Genomic DNA, 18,597 nt, shown 5'->3' on the forward strand with positions numbered 1-18,597 from the left:
GAATCTCTTTATCCGGGATCACCAGATCCTACTGCACTGCAGCAGCTGTCCTTTTGTTTCTTTGCATGATGGTCAAATTAGACTTGCTGGAAAATGCAGTAAGCAAAAGGGATATGAGGTTTATTTTATTAATAAAAAAATTTCACATATATCAGTGAATCAGATCTCATTTCTTACTTGATGTTCAGAGTACCCAGACATTTTGAAACACTGCTCCAATTTAGTGCATTTGCAGCCAAGAGGGAGCTACATACATCTGTGGATGATCTTCAGTATCCCAGTCTGAGCAAAAAAAGATGTAGAGGATGATTAGAATTAGTCTCCTCTGTGCAACTGCACCATCAAATTTTAGAAAGGTGGAAGTTCTGTAAAGCTGGCAGCCTGCATGAGAGGCAGTGTTTATCCCCTGGGTCAAAGACATGAATACGTGTTAATTAAATATAATGGTATCTGCTCTGGTTGTTTAAATACCTCTTTGTAAATTTTATGGCAGAGGCACCTTGAGACTTAAGAGGTTGCTATTGCTTAATTTTTCTTGCAGTTTGTGGTATTAAAGAAAATTTCTATCCTGGTTTCCAATTTTATTGTGTAAAAGATGCTTTTTCCATATTACTGTTCTAATTTCCTTTATTACACAGCTACATAAAAGACAGTCCTGAACCATGTTAGCTTCCAGTATGAAATTAAGGCTTGCTGTTTATTTTCAAAGCAATTAATGTGGGGGTATCTGGGCCTGACCGAGTCTTATCATCTCCACTCAGCTTGTTCCCAATGCATCACATATTTTTCAAGGTTTAACTGTTCGTGCTCCTTATGGCTCAATTTTCAACCGTATTTTTCAGCATCACTGTCCTTATTACTTACCAGGCACCTCTTGAAATACACAGGACAATATAAAAAGGATTCTTTACCCACACACAAGCATGCATGTACCAAGGACTTAAAATCTGGATCAGCAACAGCCAGAATTACTTGAAATAAAATCCTAACAAAAGTCTTGATGGGACACTCAAACCTGGTTAATCCAAAACACTTTGCAAACTATTTTTATTCAAATTAAAAAGACTCAGGTAAACAAAGTGATGGTACATACATGTTATAAACCTGGTTAGCAGCTTAACCTTCAGGAGTACAAGATCTAATGAAAAGCCAAGCATGGATTAACCAGGTCCGAAAACATATGCTGAAAAAAAAAAGTCACCAACATCAACGTTTTGTATTTTTACACAAACAGTAAATTTTCTCATGGAAGGGAAGGACTGAGGAAGAGAACAAATCATTATTAGTCACCTCCAACTGATTTATGAAAATACCGGTCCTAGATTAATCTGTTTTCCACTCTCACAGAAGCCAACCATTTCCCATACATACTTTTATTTTAATATGAAAGTTTTGTTCACGCCAGTACAATGAACGGCAGTGGAAAACAAATGAGGGCTTCAAATACCCACAAAGAGAGAGAAAGACAGACGGACATGTCTTTTTTTTTTTTTTTTTTTAAACCAGAGTCAGAAAACAGTTTCTTTTGCTGGTTTTGAATTCTAGACTGTAGCCATTATATCCTAAATTTTACTGCAATCATCGACTGAAATGCCTCCAATATACAGAGACATGATTTTGAAATAAATAAACAAAGCTTAAAATAATTGATTAGGGCCAGCCCAGTGGCTTAGTGGTAGTGCTCTGCACTGCCTTGCGGGAGGACCCAGGTTTCGTTTGCACTTCCAATCTCTTGCTCCTGGGCCGGAAAGAGCAGCGAAAGTAGTTTCAGCTGCTCGGGCAGGAGAGAGCCAGTGCTGCAAGTCTGCTCATCACTGACCTTCAGATAAATTAAACATCTGAGTTATACAGGCTCCAAAGGGAGTCCCATCCAGTCCTCAAAAGAAAATAAATAAAACAATAACTTAACTAAAATCCATCCCAGGTTCTTTGGTGTAATTTTTGTTAATGCTGAGAAGTAGGAGAATCTGGTGGTGTATTAGTACAATCATTGATAGTTCCAAATACTCAAAAACTAGGATTTGCTGCCTGATTCACTTCAACGTCCCGTCTTTGTGGCTAAAAATTGCAAAGCCTACAGTAATTTAATCACATTTTAAGATGATACTGTATATATGGGGGTGGTCTAAGACTATTCAGTTTCTACTTTCTTAAATAAAATTGATAATTTACAAAGGCCAGTAAAGAATTTCTGTACCACAGGGGTGCTACGTGTAGAGTTCAAAATTGTAATTTCCCTATATGTTGCTTAATTCCATTTTCTTCATGTCCATTGCACATCTGACCTAAAATGTCCTTAAGTGCCTATTTGTAATTATTTTCTGTGCAATGACTGGAGGATTGCAATAGGAGAGGGAGAGGAATTAGCCAGTAAAATTAAGTAACAGTTTATACTTGCACGTCACTTCCCTCATCAGTATTAATTACATCAGCAAAACAAAACCCAAGATATCCAGTATTTGAAGAAAAATATTTAACCTTCTGCCAAATATACTGAAATGAAAGTGTTCTGTACTATTAGACTTTAAAAAACATTTCCACACGATGAACATCTCTAGCAGTAAGATAAAGTGTATCAGTAAATCAGTTCTTTTGGACTGAGTTGCAGTGACCACGTTCCTGCCAACAATATTTGCAAATTAATAGAGCTTTCCCAGTTACTTAATGCAATCCAGAAGTATTAATTCTTTTTTCTAAAATTAAATACATTAAAGGATTTACCTTTAAACAAATACCTTTGCAGTCCAAAAGGTTGGTTAGTTACGAGGACAGATAAGTCTTTAGCAGAAGGCAGCCACGACCCTGAAATTTGGCAAGAAGAGTCTATACCTACCTTACTTAACTTAAAAAAAAATCAAACCAAAGCAAAACAAAAAACCCCCAAACTCTCTGAAGGCTGCAATGCAAGTACTCTATTTCTCCAACATACTCACTATGCTGAACTTACACATACCGTACAGTAGTATTTTACTTTAAAGTTAATTTAAGTGTCAAATTTTGCATTGCAAAACTTTCATTAAGGTGAATCAATACACTTAAAGAAAGCATATAAAAATGTCTTACAATGCCCAATCATTAACAGAACATATGTGAATTTAAAAACATCATGTTACTTCACTAACAAAACAATTCAACTTTTCTTCTCTAACTTACCTTTCAAGACCTGAACTGGTTCGAAGTTCTGCATGCCTCTCCCACATGCAGACAGAATTGCTTAGGGAGGAAGCTTCCCCTTCCCACTGCTTGGTGTTAGGGACATCACAGAACCCCCAGCACAGGTCACGGTAGATGAAACATTTCACCTTCTAAGCACATGCCAGCACATGTATTCTGTTACTGATTTAGGATCGCAACGGCCTTGGCTACACAATTAACTGGACAGGACTGGACAACATTAGTGGTCAAGACACCCTTGTCCTGTCCACACTAGCACTTCCACGATTGCTGTGGCCCACTCAGCTGCCTCAGTATTGACTTGAAATGTCATTTTTCCCTAGCGTCAATGCACATCTTACCTTTAGCTTCTTTTAAGATATCCTCCCTGTTCACATCCAAGCAAGATTTCTGCTGGAAGTGGCTAGCACACACAAGCACATGTACACACATTCTTCTAAGATGTAAACTATGACTAATTTCACATTCCACTGTATCAATCTGTAAATACTTTGTTTTCTTTTTTCTTCTTTTATATAAAAACAATGGCATCCGATTCTCAGCAATAAAGTATAAGAAAGATGAATCCTTGACTACACTTAACCAATTATGAAATCGCCTTTCAAACAAAGGAAACATATGCAAAAATCCGTGTATTTGATAAAGTCAACTTAATATAACAAAAAGTGAAATATGCTTATTAAAAGTGTCCTTATATAAAAATGGTCTTGCAATGTACAGTAAAATGCAATACAAATTATTGTTGGTTATCTCTTCCCACCCAGTAACTAAAACAGCTATTGTTCCACAAAACTCCTTATATGCCGGTATCAAAGAAAGAAGCAATTATGCGACTAAACATTTTCTATGTTGTATGCCTGACGGATATTAAGGGTGTCTCGTAGCATCAAGTCTCGCAGACGCCATAATGCATCAGCCATTGTGGTATGAGCCCCTTTACTTTTCAACCAGTGTGAAGGGAGTCGGCTCTCTTGTTCTTTTGATAAGTGGACATCTCGTCTTCGTGCTGGAAGGTCAAGAAATGGTCCAATTATCTACTGGCTTTCATATTTACCACAATTTTTCTAGAAAAAGCTGAATGTAATTCTACAGTATAACTTTTACTCCTAGTATTTAAGCCCATACAATTGATTCTTAGATTTATACAACATCAATGGAATTAGCCTACTGATAACATATATATTCCCATTCTGTTGATTTGTTTTTAATAATTACTTGCATGTGTACATTTTATTAAGTAAGCAGATTTATTTAGCATTTTTCATAAAAGCAAAAGATATTAATGGTTACGAAGAAGTGTGTTCTGTCTGGAAACATTCCACTCTATCAAAAAGCCTTACCTGCAAGGGTCTGGTCCCACTTGCTAATACTATTTGATTCAGCACTAAGCCCCTCAATATATTTCAGATACGCTTCAGAATGAAGAAGCCTCTGTGTCTTTGGTGGAGGGGAGACGAACATGGGAGTTGTGGGCTGCTGCATAACTGGCTGACTTGCTGGGCTCTGGCCGGGATACGGAGGCGGTGCCTGCTGTCCCGGTGGGCCAAGGATTCCTATCTGCAATGACAAAGTAATGGAGAGATCACATTTCGGGGAATTGCAGGGAAGCCCGTTCACATGTGTGCATCAGGTCATCCTCATACAATGGAGCTTCAAAACAGGTTATGAGCAAAGGCATAAGAAAACTTCCCTGGAGGACACCCACTTCAGCCAGGGCTATCTACTGGGGTCAGTGAGATGCACAGAGAGAAGTGCAAACAAACCATATTCATATTTAACAGACAACATTGTTCATATTTCTAATCTATGTAAACATACTCTGATACTATCACCATTTCTCCTCTCTCCTGTTAAACTTAATTACTCCTTTTGCCTCCTTTTTATTTCATGCTTTCTCTAATTTGATCAGAAACTGTGTGGTCTGTGAAGTGTGGGGTTTATATCTAAAACATCTAATCCAAATTGACCCTGAACCTTGGACGACTGGGATACTTCCACAGAATAAATGCTAATCACTGTCAGGCAAAAATCGCAGGCACACAAAAAACCCCCACAGTCACACAGAAGAATTCCCACCATTGTGATTAAGTAGCAGTACTGAGAACTCTTAGCAGAGATATCCTGTGGTCTGGAATAACTCAAGTGTCATGACATATACACTTCACTACTTTCTCACTCAACTTCTGGTTTTCTTTACACCCTCTAGCCAAAATCACACTTCTCTTTATGATGCAAAAATTTAGTCAATAAAATTGGAAATGTGCTGAATAATTAATCTGTGTTAATCTCTGAGAAGAAACATCTGATCATCACTGTTATCCAAACTCACAAATTCTAAACTGCCAATGAACATCTGCTTCATCAGTTCGTGAAATACAGGAGCAAACAAAACAGTTTTTACCCACTCATCAACAGCTGAGAAAGTGGGCAGCATCCTCTCTGCATCACTGAAGCATGCAAAACCTAAATTACCAGCAGTTTAACAGTGTATTGAAATGACTCGTCTTTAGTAGAAGGAAAACAAAACAAAACACTGTCTTGCTTACACTGCAGAAGTTATCCCACTGGACAGGACCTAATTAGTCTAATAACAATTCAACCAACAAATACCGACATACACTTTGAGTGTAAGATATTAACTGGTTCTAAATACATCGGTGTACATTTCATTTATGCTGTCCCTGGGCTATATGCACCCCTACAGGTTATAAGTGAGATACTGTCCTGGCTTCAGCTGGGATAGAGTTAATTGTCTTCCTAGTAGCTGGTACAGTGCTATGTTTTTGAGTTAGCTATGAGAAGAATGTTGATAACACTGATGTTTTCAGTTGTTGCTAAGTAACATTTAGTCTAAAGGATTTTTCAGCTTCTGATGCCCAAGAAGTTGGCACAGGACACAGCCAGGGCAGCTGACCCAAATTGGCCAACGGGGTATTCCATACCATGTGACGTCATATCTAGTATAGAAACTGGGAGGAGTGGCGGTGGGGGGAATCGCCGCTGGGGACTAACTGAGTGTCGATCGGCGGGTGGTGAGCAATTGCATTGTGCATCACTTGTATATTCTAATCCTTTTATTATTACTATTGTCATTTTATTAGTGTTATCATTATCATTATTAGTTTCTTCTGTTCTATTAAACCGTTCTTATCTCAACCCACAAGTTTTACTTCTTTTCCTGATTTTCTCCCCCATCCCACTGCAGGGGGGAGGGGAGTGAGTGAGCAGCTGCGTGGTGCTTAGTTGCTGACTGGAGTTAAACCACAACAGACGTTGTTCAAATGCTAATTCAGAGCCCTAGAACCTCATAAATAATGCAAAAATTACTCACCTGCTGTCCAAAAGGACTTGCTCCGGGTGCTGGAGTGCCTACCATGGGGGACACATTTTGGCCTATAACACCTATATTCCAAAATATAAAATAATTGGTCTTATTTCAGAGCAGTAACAAATACCTCTTTTGTCTTCTTTAGTAAGAATTTATACTTTGATATCATTGCTCACAGTTATTTTAAGCAGATGTATGACATTCAAATATCCCCCTCTCCCCCAGTAAAAACATTTCAGAAGATTCTGAATGAAAAAAAAAAAAAAGCCAACATGACAACTACCCCACCAAACATCGATATGTGGCCTGTTGAATTAATTTAATTAAATAAATGCAAAGTGAATAATTTTTGGTTTTCAGGTTTTTTTGATGTTACTTAGTCATTGCCTGACTAAATCTTTTCATTTATAATATATGCCTTTGGCTTGACAGGATCTTCCTGAAATCCTGTAAGAAAGGAAATGCTGATTTGCTTTAGCAACATTTAACATTTCCTTGTGTTCGGTTTTATAAAATACATTCACAGCAGGAGCAAATTGAAGCCATTGCACAAATTCTGTTAGATCTCAATAACATAAAACGTAACTTGCAGGTTAAGCTTTAATAGTCTTACATATAAGACCGATGAACATTTGGAATAAATTTCAAAAAAATAAAAACTGTTAGTTTTTCTCAAACATATTGAGACTTTTCGCTATAGCAGAGCACAGCAGAAAACACCCATGTCAGTCTTACATACAAAAATCTATAAATCTATGTAAGAGTCATGCAGTTCCTGATATTTCACATACAGATGCTTTTGTCTGAAAAGTTGTGTGTGCTGCTGCATTTCCTTCTGTTTATGCCACTTCTCATATTCATTCATTGAAAAAGCTGCAAATTAACTGTGCTCTTCCTAAGGGTTTAATTTGCATGCAGGTTTCTGTATCAGTGATCAAAAGATGTGCCACAGCATTTTGCACACTAAAGCGTATTTTGAATGCCTTTTCCACTTGATCACAGCCCCCATTTTAAATGCATCTGTACTAACAGCAAGTCAGAAGTTGGGAAAAACGTTGATAACACAAGTTGTGGCATAGATTTTTTTTGGTATAAAGCAAAGAGGTCTGGAGGAGGGCACCCCCATCTTTCCAGCATCAGAGCATGGCTTCACCCTTAGCCCACCCAGCCTCATTTAGCACCACTTCACATGTGGTCCTCCATTCCCAGGCATTGTTTTTTCCCTAATCCATATCCTCTCTGTTTTAAACATCATACACGCAGCCCACTTCTCCAGCTGGAAAAACCCTTCAAAGAAATGCATTGTCCTGGATTCGCCTCCCAAACATTTTTGTATGTTGCTGATGTGTGCTAAATGTCACTGCCTTGGTGAGTTGGGGACAGGCTCACAGACACACAGCTATTTTCCTACTCCCTCTGCATGACATTACGGTGAATCATACACACCAGCAAAGCTGCAAGCTGCACACCTAATGGATTTTTTTTAAAAAAAAAGCAAACAAACAAATGAAAAAAAAACCAACCAAACCAATTTACATACAGATAGTCTTAACAGAGCTTCTGATAAACACAGTTGCAAGTGGGGTAAGGAGAGGCAAATGAGACCACTTTTGTCCACAGCTTGTTTAACTGCTGAACATATGGGATGCACATCTTTTAAACAGACACATGAGTTATCAGAGGTAAAAATGGAAAGAATCCACAGAAAACAGGATGAGAGGGCAGATGAACATTTTTCCCCATAATGGGTACTTGTTAATGGGATTAACACTGGAAAAATGCTTATGCTTCATTCAGCCTCATTTTACATCAAAAGTGTGTAAAAAAAAAAAAAAGCAAACGTGTAGTAGATATGCTCTCAAAAATCGATTCAAAATTTGGCCACAACAGTATACTGAGTTCACCTCATCACCCAGTATTTCCAGTTATTATTCTACCAACAATGTTTAATCTGAACACTGTTTTATAATAACATATGTCAGTGCTCCAATGGCCAAGGGGTCTTACATGACCAGGTTCATTTAAGGGTAGTCTGACTACTGATTAACATACTGAAAAAAGAATTCAATAAGGAGTGAGAGCAATAAATTTCATTTATAAGCCCACTTTAAATAAGAAAAGGAGGAGTGGGAGGACACTATTCAAATGACATAAGAATATGAATAGATTGATTTCAGCTTTTCAGACCTCTGATAAACTCAAGCACAATTGTCAAGTTTTTTGGCTGGAGCAAAACTACTGCTGGAGCAGCATCACATTTCTCCAGTAACCTTTCCCTGCCAGTTTACTGGACATGCTGCTCTGTCAATGTTTTGCATGTATCTCATATATTCAGCAGTGCACTGTGTGCGCTGCAGCTAAACAAACCTGCAATGTTCAGAAACAAAAGCAATGACCAAAACAAGCTGCAGATAATTTCTGTTACAACTGGTTAAACGGCAAGTACATGAAAATGAAACAAGGAGCGAATGAGGATGACATTCTTACCGGGTGGTGGGATGCCTGGGATGCCTGGCATACCTGGCGGAAGTTGGTGGGGTGGGGGCACCCCTGGGTGAAGTGGCTGCATGCTGCCCATGCTAACAATGCCATCAACTGGGCCCTGCAAAGGTGGCAGCACCGGTGGATAGCCACTTATCATGCCTTGAAGGACACAACAAATTTCAAACATGCATCAATAACATGCAATATGATCTACACAGTAAGACATGCACTATCCACAAAATAAATAAAAAAAAAAAGCACCTTTAGTACAGCAAGACAATACTACAATTAGTATTCTTGCAAAAATGAACAAAAATTAAAAATAAAGTTATAAATACAAAACACTATTCTTTTGATGAATTAGTATTTAGTGTATTTGTATGTTTCTCATGGGGCAATAAATGCTGAATATTCAGATATGTTAACACAAGGAATAAATTCAGCCACAATTAAATGTTACTAATGCAAGCAATTTTAATACAGCTTAAAGCTCTGCCATCTGCATACAGATTACAAACACAACACTAACTACACAAGCTTCACGTATGGCCCTGCTACATGGGCTAGCTCAGAGACCAAACCCAACTGGAACAAAAATAAAAACCTATACATTTTTCTGCAGCGTATATGCAAAATTACACACACAAAAGCCCTACAACATTCGCATACTTAAAACTAACGGCAGTGACAGGTGATTTTGATTAAACCATCTCCAGTATGAACTAAGGAAGTAACGCAAATTTTAAACCTGACAGCACAGGATGTGCTGGGCTGCAGCGGACTTACACTCACAGCACTAGACCGAAGTAAAAGGACTTAAAAGGAGCACCTGCAGTTCCTCACAGAATTTCAGTGTCTTCAAGGTGTCTTTATAGGAAAATCAATGATACAATGAAGACAGTATTGTGCTGCTGCTCATAAACTTAGTTTTCTGCATGTGAGGGAAGACAATTTGGAGCTTATTCTGGTTTCAGCTCAGGTTTGCTTCTATCCATGAGGCGAACCTACACAATATAACTGCACTATGTTTATTAGGTCCTGGAATGTAACTTGCTTGTCCCTTGCCTGTTTCCTAGGCTTTTTAATTTAAATGGATGTGTTGTCAGGTAACCAAGGAAGGGGGTTGGAAAGACAATGAAAAGATGACAGAGGACAGAAGCAGGTCTAGAGAGATGAGGTAAGTTTAGAAATGCAAAATTGCTGGGGCTTCTATAGTCTGTTCCAAGAAACCACCTACTGAGTCTTTGCCACACTCCCAGTAACTCATAAAAGAAACTTTCAGAACAAGGATTTCTGGAATAAGACTGACCAAAAACTCACACCAGCTCTGACTGAAAACAAAACTGTCACAAGCTCAGGATCAAAACAGATCAAGTAGCTCCAAAATACAAGCTCAATTTGTCACTTCCTCAGGAAGAGTTACAAAGGTGAGAAACCTGAAATTCCAAAAGCTTTACATGGATCAAACAATGAGAAAATAAAGAACTGATCTCCCTCAAACTTCCATTTTCCACAGGACACCTAGACTGACACTTATTAAATAGGTCTTAAGTCCCCATTTCAAATAACTAGAACCTCATCTGTACCTCTTTATTAATGTAGTGAAATCCATATTTCTAATGGAAAAAGTAAAAGAAGAAAAACAAAAAGCATCCCTAGAATAAAGGGCTTTCACTGTAGCTACTGTCTACTTCCAGTGCACTCTGAGCTGCAATCACATCTTCAATGCATTTACATACATTTCTGAAGCTTTAAAACAAACCAACCAACCAAAAATCCTCCAATGAAACAAACCCATATTTATCAATCATGAAAGCTCATTTCTACATTTCCAAATAAAATACTCACTCAAAAACTGGCTGAATTAATAAAGTTATCATCAAATCCCCATGAGAAGACAGTTCTTGTAGCTCATCACAAGGTTCTAAGAGCAGCGACTTTCATACCCCATGTATGAGTTACCACTTTGGTTTTAAACTAGTAAACATGGGCAAACTATTTCCAGCTCCCACAGCTATGATTTATGATGTCTCTCAAATTACTTTTTCCCCCATTTTTACTATAACAATGTAAGATTAAATAAACTTTTGTAATGCCCGAATTTACAAGAAACTAGAGCACTGCACACTAAGAGAAATGCATCTTAGAAGGCATCCAGATTTCTTGGACCCGTGGGTCATAAAGAAGTTCTATGAACTTCTGTGGAGAATTTCTCTGAACTAGAGAAAAGCAATTAAATGATTGAGGAGGATGTGAAAGAGGTCTCAACAGAATAAGATACTTCTAAGTAAGACTTGTGGAAACCAAAAGATGAAAGACTGTGTTTTTCAAATGGGCCATAAAAATAGAGAGAGTTTAAAAAGATCCACTTGATCATCTACTTTAAGGAAGTATTTCACAATGCCAAAGTGAAGAGATTTGAATGTCTAACTGCTTGAATAAGATGATGGTCTTAAATACAGGTTTGCTTTTGAGGAGGTTGCCACAGGAAGTAAGTTAGCACGTGTAGTTTGCTGAATGCACATTTTTGGAAAAGTTTTAAGAAAGTGTTAATAATAAGTATTAATGCTCGCCTACACCTACCTCCAAAAAAATTGGAAATGTGACTCAATGACAAAAAAACAAGAACCAAACCAAGAAAACACAACCACAAGAGGATGACATTTCTTCATATTCTAGATTGAAGTAGGTTACTCACAAAAGAGATCACTGCAGAACTCTTTTTTTTTTTCTTTTCTTAATATATGCACAAGTATGTGTACACACACACAAACACACACCAACTGCAAACAGTTCAGAGGAAAATTATCAAGAACAAAGTGAAAAAAACAAAAGAAAAATGCAACTCAGCGTAAACAAATGCTTTGTAATCGGGAGACCATGAACCAAATAAGGAATGTGCCTTCAGTTTAAACATCGATACAGCCTATTTACTGAAAAGGGATTTAGAGATCGTGATGAAAAATGCTTCAGGCTCTCAGCTCTAAATATGGCCACAGCCTGTGAGACGGGAAAGAAAAAGAAAAATGACAAAAGAATAAATGGAATAATTGGAATGCCTTAAGGGAAAGTTAAAAAAACCCCAAAACTCCAACCAAAAACCCTCCAGATACTAATTTTTACCTACTTGGCACTATTTTGACATTGACTGAAGTAATCTAATTATTTTGATTAGAAATGGGAGAAGGAAAACAACCTATCAGGTCATACCTAATTCATTTTCTCACCAGCGTATGGCTGACTCCCATACAAGAATCTCCAGTGGACAACATTGTTTTCAGATCTGATCCTGAAGATACTTACTCTGAGCATATTCCCTATGAACTCAAGTCAGATTACAACTGGTAACAAGCACAACACCCAGCAACAGGGACCTTGTGGAAGAGTTTTCCAAGCTCAGCTCTATTCTGAAAAATCACCTGAGAAAACCAGCAATGTTGGCATTTCGTATTTTTTTCTGCAATGGCTCTAGATCCTAGTCTGCTCTGCTTACCAGTGTCTAATCAGCAATTCTGTAAAGCTTTTGCTTGGATTTAAAATCTGGTTTGGATTCTGTTTGCCTCTCACCTTCCTGACAACAAAAAAAAATATAATAATAATTTGCCTCCTACTTCATCACTTCCACTAATGCTGCATGCACTAGAAGAGTATTTAGCTTGCTCCCCTCCTGCCATAGCAAGGCTAAACATGAACTCTCAAAGTAGAGTGAATAAACACGACTGCACACAAACAGAACAGGACTACCGCACAAGGAGGACCCTTTTCCCCCTGCATTTTCAACAGGCTATTCACTATTGGAGCAAGTAACGTGGGACTACCAGGCTACTGCTGCGGTTATGTATATTCATTATGAAGAAAGACTGAAGAGGTTGAGCTTTTTCTTCCGTAAGAACAAAGTGACCCAAGAGAGTGTTCAGAGTTATGAAGGGGATTGATATAGTGGATGAGGAAAAAATGGTCATAGCTCCTACGTTTTACCTGCAACGGGTGTCAACTGCTGATTGAGCATTCCCATTGGTGTTGGTGGCGGCACCACCCCCATAAGAGCCCCGACAGGAGTGCCTGCCCGGGGGGAGGAATTCTGCTGCTGTGCTGCTCGCTCTCTCTCCTGCTGCTCAGCAACTTTAGCTGCCCGCTCTGTAAAAGTATTTTAGATTTTCAGTTCTGTTTTGTAACCCAGAATTTCAAAATATTATCTGTTCATTAAAAAGGACTAGTCAAACACTGGCATAGTTTAGTCAAATATAAAGTAGAACAGATGAATCTTTTTATACAGCATATGATTTGATTTCATGTGGCTGCAGCTAAGACTTTTAGAGAACCTTTCATGAAAAATATTCCACAAAGTTTTATCTCTTTCTAAAAAAAAAATAAATAAAAAAATAAATAATAAAATAAAAATTTAAAAAGTCAAAGAACAAATTTGATAATAACACCAGTGTTACCAACATGAAGCAGCAGTTCAGCACTAGGCTCGGTCCACACTAGGAGAACATGGCAAAACGTTCCCTCTTTTGACACCACTGGCTCAGCTAAACCAGTTGCAGCCAAGGCTGGCAGCTTTCACATAGATCCACTACTAGCTGCTGCGGGAATTTTAAGCACCATGTCTACCAGACGTGCCCTGAAGTAAGAAGCAAATAGCAGATAACAGTGCCAGCCGGTAGCCCGTTTATTCTTGGGCTCCCCTCATATTTTACTACTGATGCAGCTGAAAAGTGATGGCAAAGTCGGGAAGCATTTGCAAAGTTTCCCTAGTGTAGATAGGTCCTTAGTGTTTGGAACATAACAAGCAGCAGTTTGATGAACCAAAAATATTCTTCTCTTCTCTGCCTCTTTCTGTAATTTTCCCCATTTAGTCCCCTTTGAGCTTTTTTTTTTTTTTTTTTTTTTTTTTTTTGCTGAAGATGTCTAACTCACATTGTGCTGCTCACTGGAGGTCATGTGTGTCCTTTGTACGATGAATCTGGTCATTATCTCAATCAAGTTTCTCACTGTGACTGCAAGAACAAAAGATCTACTGCAAGGGAATCTGACCAGAGGACAATTTTATATTAAGGGAAGGGCAAAGGGTCATGGGAAGAAGAAAGAAAAAAAACCAAAACCCAAGCAAACAAAAAAAGGAGATATACTGAATGCCCACTCAAGGTGCTTTGGGGGCATGCAAGTTGCCGATTTGTTTACTCTGAACACTGTATCTGACTGACGCAATAAGGAACAACAAAGAATAAATGAATGCAGCATACATCTCCAGCAAATTTTAATAACAGTGAATGCAGGGCTAGAAGTTGTCTTGCAGTTGGTGAAAGATGAAAACTGCCACTAAAACAGCAACCAAAGTCCTCTGTCAAACAAAAGCTAAGAAGGATTTCATCAAGGAGATTAAGTTATGCATCCTGCTAATGTTACTCGTTTTGTCTAGTATACAACTTTGAACATCTATCATGTGTTTGTCCCCTGTAGAACCTGTTCGTGCAGCTTCTAGCACTACTTCCATACACTAAAAGACCAGTTTCATTTCCAAAAGCATTTCCTTCCTCCTTTTCACTTCTGTCATTTCAGGAAGAGATGACGACGCACAGAAACTCCTAAATTTACTACAGGGAACTTATACATGATTGAGCACAAAATACACAAGACATTCAAAGCTAGATCCTGAAGCAGAAAAATGAAATAATCCTCTTCAGAGCAGAGCAAGCATTTGGGCAAAAGATGAAGTAGCTGTTCTGACTCTCACCTACTTTTGGCCAGCCAAAAAAAATGGTCAGACAAAAGCAAAAGTTCTGGAGACACTCTGATGAATGAAGAATTACTGTTAAGTGTTCAGCTTTATCAGACTTCAGAGTGCTGAGCTTTGAAGAAGGACCTGACATAGCACAGTACTTGAGTTTTACCTAGCCTCTATCCATGCCATGACTGCCATGGAACTAACAGATGAAAGAACACTGCCAAAGTGAACTGTAGCAGGTGTCTAAAAGTTCGGCCTTGCATATTCACCTGAATACTCAACACTAAACCTAAATCGTTTAGGCCAGGACTTAAGATCAAACAACATTTCCAACACATCTCAAGAGACAGGAAAGAGACCTTCTGCTTTGAACAGAGCTTTGCCTTAAAACAGGTCTTTACCTCAATCACATGCATTATTTTATTTTATTTTGAGGAGCTTTCGCAGTGTAGTTAGCCATGCAGGCGTTTCCAACACAGCCTATTCTTTGCTCAACTATTGCTAAAAAAATAACTATTACCCTGCACATGAAATTTTCAGCAGGTCAAAATGGATCTAAAATGCAAACTACTTTTCACCAGAACATGGAAAGGCACTTTTTCACTGAGATGTCAAACCATGCCTGTTCCCTTCTCCCTGGTGCACATCCACACTAGAAAGCATATGAATTTTGACTTGTCACAGTGGAAGGAGAGGAGTTTCTCTCCTTTCACACATGGTAAGCAAACACAGTTTGGACGCTTTGTAACCCCATCCCAACCCCTCAAAACCAAATGAAAGCAAGTCTAGTTCCGGGCAGACACCAAGCCAGAGAAACTGCAGCCCAAAACCCAAAAGCTTTGGCAAATTTTAATTAAGAGGATTAAAATGGAAGCACATAGGGCACCATTAACACAGTGGACAGACATTGTTGCTACCGTTACATTACAGCTATGTCTTCCTGCAGAAGTGCAAGACATCAAGCTGCTCTAAGCTAGGAAGTGATGACATGCTAGCCATCTTACTGCTTAAGAATTAGGCTGTAAGGAGGGATCTGTCAATAAAAAGATACCATGTGCACCTAGAAGGCTGTAAAAGGCAACTACAACAACAAAAAAAGGCCATAGTACTTTCACAAAGAAAGAGCATTACCATTTCCCTTCACAGCATTTGCAAAGAAAACTTGCACATAGCCGAGTTGTGCTGTATCACTCTCCAGAATTGCAAAGAGGTACTACTGCAAATTCAGAAAGGACTGAGGCGGCTGAGAGTGGAAAGTGATAGCATGCAAACTTCTAGTTTGAAGATCAAAGGTGCCTTTAAGTTATGAGTATGCAGAAAACCTATCAAATCTCATTTTTAAAGAAGCAAAGTTATAACTTAATTGGGCAATAACTTTCCAGGGTGTTGAAACTTTCCTTTCCAAAATAGTATTTTCTTCCAATAAAACTGCAACAGTTGCTTAAAAGTATCATTTTCATATTGGAAGTGTTGACACATTATTAACTAGAGCAGTAACTACGGATGTTAAGCCAATATATTTGGCTTGGGTAAGGGCCTGCTATTAAGGATCAATTGTATTTTATGTTAATCGAATAAAGTTGAAACACAATGACCAATATCAGAAGGAAGGGAAGGGAGGGAAGGAAGAGAGAGCGAGGTGGGGGGGGGGGGGCGGGGGGGAAGAGAAAGTGAGGGGGGGGGAAGAGAAAGCAAGGAGGAGAGGAAGAGAAAGAGACAAGGAGAGAGGTCTAAGGTATCTCATGCCTATGAAATATTCCTAGGCTTACTTCAGGATATGAAATCTCTCAACAAAGTCAGTTACAACAGTTGATTAATACTGTGACTGAACAACAGGGCATATTTACAGTATCATAACAGATTCTGTATCCTTGATTTTATTCTACCAAAGTTTTTTAGGACACTAAGTACTGTTAATCAAAGAACTTTTTCCCGCTCCGCTGTAAGCCTTCTTACCTGCCCACTACAGCTCTGAAGAGCTTCTTGTCCAAAATTTCCCCCCCAGTCCTCCTTTAAGGAAACTTTCACAAACCATTTTTCCAACTGACTTCCAGCCCAGGGGCTTCCCAATTTTGTCCCCATTTTCTTGGTCTTTGTTCATTTGGTTATTTGTGGCAAAGACATTTAAATTATCAGTTGTGCACTGCATAACTTAAACATGCGCTTTGCTCCTCTTCAGTCATCTCTCAATATGAACTTCTTTTTAAGGTACGTCCAGAACACAAACATAAATATCTTCTTTTATTAAACCTGTCATCTGAATAACAGTAGTGAACGTGTTGAGAAAGAAAAAAAAGCAGAAAAGAGTTTAGCATCTTAGTTTTTATTTACCTTCATATTCTGCTTTCTTTGTTGCTTCCAAGTTTCTCCATTCAGTTCCTACAAGCCTGCTGAGCTCTCCAAAGGAGTAGTCTGGGTGCTGAGCTTTAATCACAGCTCTCATCTCGCTGCTAAATAAGATGTACCCACTCATGTTGATCTTCCTTTTTGATCCTTCCTTCTTGGTGCTGCCCTTAACAGACTTGGGAGTGGACTGTGAGAAAAAGCAGTTATGACCACAAGTGTACAAAAGAGAAGCTTCTCGACGTACAAAATTCAAAGCTGTAAGAAACAGTATTTTAAAATATTCCCGTATTTCTCTTGAACATATTTGCACAAGGACCATCCAGCCTTAGAGCCCCTAAAGAGAGACTGCATCTAGTGATGCACACACTTATGAAAAGTACATAGGCAAAAAAACCCCAGCCAAACAAAAAAAACCCCACAATATTCTGATGCTTTTCAACCCTTCCACACATAATACCACCTTTATAATTGAGGCTTCAAAAAATTCTCTGCAAGACAACACAAAATGCTTACTATTAGCTAAAATAATTTCAAACTGAACGAGAGGACTAAGGAGGCTGAGTAGCAAATAAGTGACTCTCTGGAAGGCTAGAAGAGAATAAAAGTAATTGTGTTATGTCACAGATTTGATCCATTATGTTGTTCAGAAATACTGCCAACACAAGTTGAGTAAAACATTTTATTTACCATTGCACATATTAGGGAAATGCTTCCCCATTTCATCCTTGGCCTTTGCAACCCCTACTCCCCTGGCTCCACCTTCCACTCTTCTCATCCCTAAATACTCTTTATTTTGCCTGCCAGACTTCCCCTTCTCTCTAGTGTTCACCTTTCATTACATAAGTAGGCATTTCTCCCTGAAAAACCCAAAGCCCAGTTTTACTGATCACTGTTTACCTGCACAACAGGTTCACATCACATTCTTATGTTGATGGATGTGCTGGTTTTGGCTGGGATAGAGTTAATTTTCTTCATAGTCGCTAGCATGGGGCTAAGCAGGCTGGGGGGGCACAAGGACTTGGGAGGGGACACAGCTGGGACAGCTGACCCCAACTGACCACAGCAATATTCTAGACCATATGACATCATGCTCTGCTGGGGGAAGAAGAAGGGGGGACATTGGGAGTTATGGCATTTTGTCTTCCCAAGTAATGGTTACGCGTGATGGAGCCCTGCTTTGCGGGCGATGGCTGAATGCCATCTTCTCACAATCCTGAACATTACGAATTTCTCCCATCTTGAAAAGTGTAATTGTTTCCAAATACCTGGTGGGGAAAAAAAGGAAAGAAAAATATACGCAACTGTTTTCTTCCTATCCTGAAATTCTGGCCACTTTACTAACTCCTTGTGGCAGTACACTCCCCGCCCCCAGTCAGAAATAAAACTTCTCTAGGCAGGGAGAAGAGGAAAAAAACCCTAAACCCTGGAGGCTGCAGGTTGAAATTTGAACTGGCCAATCAAGATGTGCCAGGTACACTGAGGTGACCTTCCTGGCCAACAGGGATTAAAATGACCACAGATCAGATTCGACAAGGGT

At 38.8% G+C, this 18,597-nt stretch overlaps 1 protein-coding gene across 15 annotated transcripts in view; it reads right to left on the reverse strand.

Moving 5' to 3' along the window:
- Positions 1–1,030: 1,030 nt before the first annotated feature.
- Positions 1,031–18,597, reverse strand: part of PBRM1 (polybromo 1) — a 79,459-nt gene continuing 61,892 nt past the window's right edge. For 8 of the 15 annotated variants that reach the window (XM_075053257.1, XM_075053265.1, XM_075053255.1 and 5 more), the window contains 6 exons: positions 17,046–17,247; positions 12,965–13,123; positions 8,990–9,145; positions 6,506–6,576; positions 4,515–4,731; positions 1,031–4,180 (listed from right to left, as the gene is read on the reverse strand). In XM_075053257.1, coding sequence (XP_074909358.1) covers positions 4,008–4,180; positions 4,515–4,731; positions 6,506–6,576; positions 8,990–9,145; positions 12,965–13,123; positions 17,046–17,247 — 978 coding nt within the window. In that variant the 3' untranslated portion in view covers positions 1,031–4,007. The remainder of the gene's footprint in view (positions 4,181–4,514; positions 4,732–6,505; positions 6,577–8,989; positions 9,146–12,964; positions 13,124–17,045; positions 17,248–18,597) is intronic. The other 7 variants (XM_075053264.1, XM_075053267.1, XM_075053263.1 and 4 more) reach the window with 2 other exon arrangements.

Source organism: Buteo buteo, chromosome 21 (assembly GCF_964188355.1).
Source record: "Buteo buteo chromosome 21, bButBut1.hap1.1, whole genome shotgun sequence".
NCBI classification, from domain to species: domain Eukaryota; kingdom Metazoa; phylum Chordata; class Aves; order Accipitriformes; family Accipitridae; genus Buteo; species Buteo buteo.